Source organism: Triticum dicoccoides, chromosome 3A (assembly GCF_002162155.2).
Source record: "Triticum dicoccoides isolate Atlit2015 ecotype Zavitan chromosome 3A, WEW_v2.0, whole genome shotgun sequence".
Lineage (NCBI taxonomy): Eukaryota > Viridiplantae > Streptophyta > Magnoliopsida > Poales > Poaceae > Triticum > Triticum dicoccoides.
Window position 1 is genome coordinate 499,608,739 of NC_041384.1, and position 2,496 is coordinate 499,611,234.

The following is a 2,496-nucleotide window of genomic DNA, read 5'->3' on the forward strand; positions in this document are numbered from 1 at the left end:
AGGATAGGAAAATTCGAGTCCATGGGAACTTGAAGCCAGGTGGCGCAACTGTTCGTCAACTCCTCACACCTAAGTCAGCTGGGGTCACATAGGATACTAACTCACTCTGGTTGAAATTGCAAGATCTGGAGTACCGCTCGTATTATACAATCTTTCTTTCCGTGCTTGCTTGTTTAGAATCTATTCATGCATGTTTGTAACTGCAGATGAATCGATTTCTTCTACGCAGGTTGAAGAAGATGAAGCATCGATTGATAATTCTAGCACTTTACACAGAATGAGCAGCTTTTTTGAAAAAGCATGCCAGTCTTCTTGTGAGGGTATAATGTTGAAGACTCTTGATATTGATGCTGGATACTCTGCTTCCAAGCGTTGTGATTCATGGTTAAAGGTGCAAACTGCTGTTGTATGCTGAAGAAGCGTTTGCCTTAATGTCTCACATTTTTCTGAAACATCTTGCATGACGTTTGCAGGTGAAGCGTGACTATGTGGAAGGCCTAGGTGATAGCCTTGACTTAGTTCCAATCGGTGCATGGTATGGAAATGGACGGAAAGCTGGATGGTAGGTTCTCCGCTTCCCGTTGCATCGAGTCAAATGCTCCCAGCTTATGCTTCAGTTTGTTTTCACAGGTACAGCCCTTTTCTGATGGCATGCTACAACCCTGAATCTGAAGAATTTCAAAGTGTCTGTCGTGTTATGTCTGGTTTCTCAGATGATTTCTATAAGGAGGTATGTTTGAATTGTTATTTTGTTTAATCATGCCACACTTGTCTGTAGTAACCTGGCATCTTTAAGAACACATGCCAGCAGTTGCTTACATGCTTGAATGTGATATTTGCTTTGACAAATTGAAAGTACAAAAGAATGACGAACTGTGAAAATTACATATACCGGAATGATTATGTAGTGATATACAGGATGCGAGAGGCTGACTAGCAATTCTAGTGAGTTTGTTCCTAAAGGGATAAATTATTGCCGTGGCATCTATTAGTTTATATTGTTTTAATTTGAACGCAAAATTGTCCATAATCAGAATTATGTATGTTGCTGTTATCTATGTTTATGCCTTGCATTGCTGGAAATCTGATCTGCAGATGAAGGAGTTTTATTCTGGTGAAAAGATACTGCCCAAGAAACCCGTGTACTACAAAACAGATGAGCAGCCGGAGTTGTGGTTCACTGCTGAACAAGTTTGGGAGATCCGAGGTGCAGGTAAAATGTGAAGCCCTGTCATGAGAACATCTCCATTTGGAAACTACAGCATTGTGCATTAGGGAACCTAACGTGCCAATTCATTCCCGGTGATTCCTCTTTTTTGTGGGAAATGCCAATTCTTTCCTGGACCAGGCTAATTTTCTTGGGCTTGTACCACGTAGTAGTTCACACAGACCTTGGAGAAATTTACGGATATCTCGCAAGCACGGCATGTCTAATTTCCTTCTTCCTGGCAGATCTCACACTATCCCCTGTCCATCACGCGGCCATCGGTATCGTGCATCCATCGCGCGGTATCTCAGTGAGGATGCCGAGGCACATACGGTGCGTTCCAGATCGGAGCCCAGAGGATTGCAGCACGGCCGCCGACGTTGCTAGCATGTTCAGAGCCCAAACCAGGAAGATGGAGGTCAGCAGCAATGGCCCGGGTGCAAGTCACCAGTGACTAGAGATATCAGCCTCGCGGTGCGTTTTGTTCATGTACATTAGCAGCATAGTGTGAAGCTAACGCCGTAGCAGCTTTTCACCTTTTGTACGTACTGGTACGGTCGTGTAGTGGTACTACTAAACAGAGACCTTCTAATGCAGTCCATTCTGCTATTTGCCATTCTATACTAGGATTCCACTGTTCGAGTTGTCACCAAATTCATCGTGCATGGCGAGTAGAATGGGAGGAATCGCGCCAGTTACCAGCTCTGAAATACTCCCTCCGTCACAAAACGTAAGACGTTATTAGTGTGAAAAAACGTCTTGCATTCTGAGACAGAGGTAGTATCAAACCACGAGACTGGAAGATATATTATTTTTTCCTCTTAAAGAGTGTAGTAGCAATACTAGTGCTCTTACAGGTTATTTAATTGATAATACTGATATAAAGCTACAGGGCCCAAGACAATGATCGATTTGGTTGGTTGCTTCGGACAAACTCCTGACAAAAGACGTCAGTTTCATTTCCCCAACTCACTCACGCAGGCGACTTGACAGGCTCTCAAAGCTCAAAGCTCAAAGCCTAGGTCAACGTGCACAGGAAAAAGGCCTATTATGAAGGCGAGAAAGGGCCTATAATTGACAACAACAACAATGAAGCCATCAACTTGTCCAGCTTGTCGACGGAGAAAATAATACTCTTCTGGGACTAGTTGAGAACGCAGGAAGACAAGAAGCTCTCTGTAGTCTCCATCTTCCGAAGCGTTTTGTCTACGTAACGAAAGCAGCAGTCTAAGTCTAGGCTGCCAGACTATTAGCTCACACCAGTTCTCTACTCATGTACCATGCTTACC

The 2,496-nt window shown here is 43.8% G+C and overlaps 1 protein-coding gene across 5 annotated transcripts in view; it reads left to right on the top strand.

The window, feature by feature from the left end:
* The window catches only part of LOC119268790 (DNA ligase 6-like), a 15,421-nt gene extending 13,566 nt beyond the window's left edge, over window positions 1-1,855 (top strand). The window contains exons 16-20 of one of the 5 annotated variants that reach the window (XM_037550492.1): window positions 230-391; window positions 474-562; window positions 631-730; window positions 1,096-1,213; window positions 1,453-1,855. In XM_037550492.1, coding sequence (XP_037406389.1) covers window positions 230-391; window positions 474-562; window positions 631-730; window positions 1,096-1,213; window positions 1,453-1,661 — 678 coding nt within the window. In that variant the 3' untranslated portion in view covers window positions 1,662-1,855. Of the gene's footprint in view, window positions 1-229; window positions 392-473; window positions 563-617; window positions 731-1,095; window positions 1,214-1,452 lie in introns of those variants that run through there. The other 4 variants (XR_005133308.1, XR_005133309.1, XM_037550494.1 and 1 more) reach the window with 4 other exon arrangements.
* The last annotated feature ends 641 nt before the right edge of the window (window positions 1,856-2,496 follow it).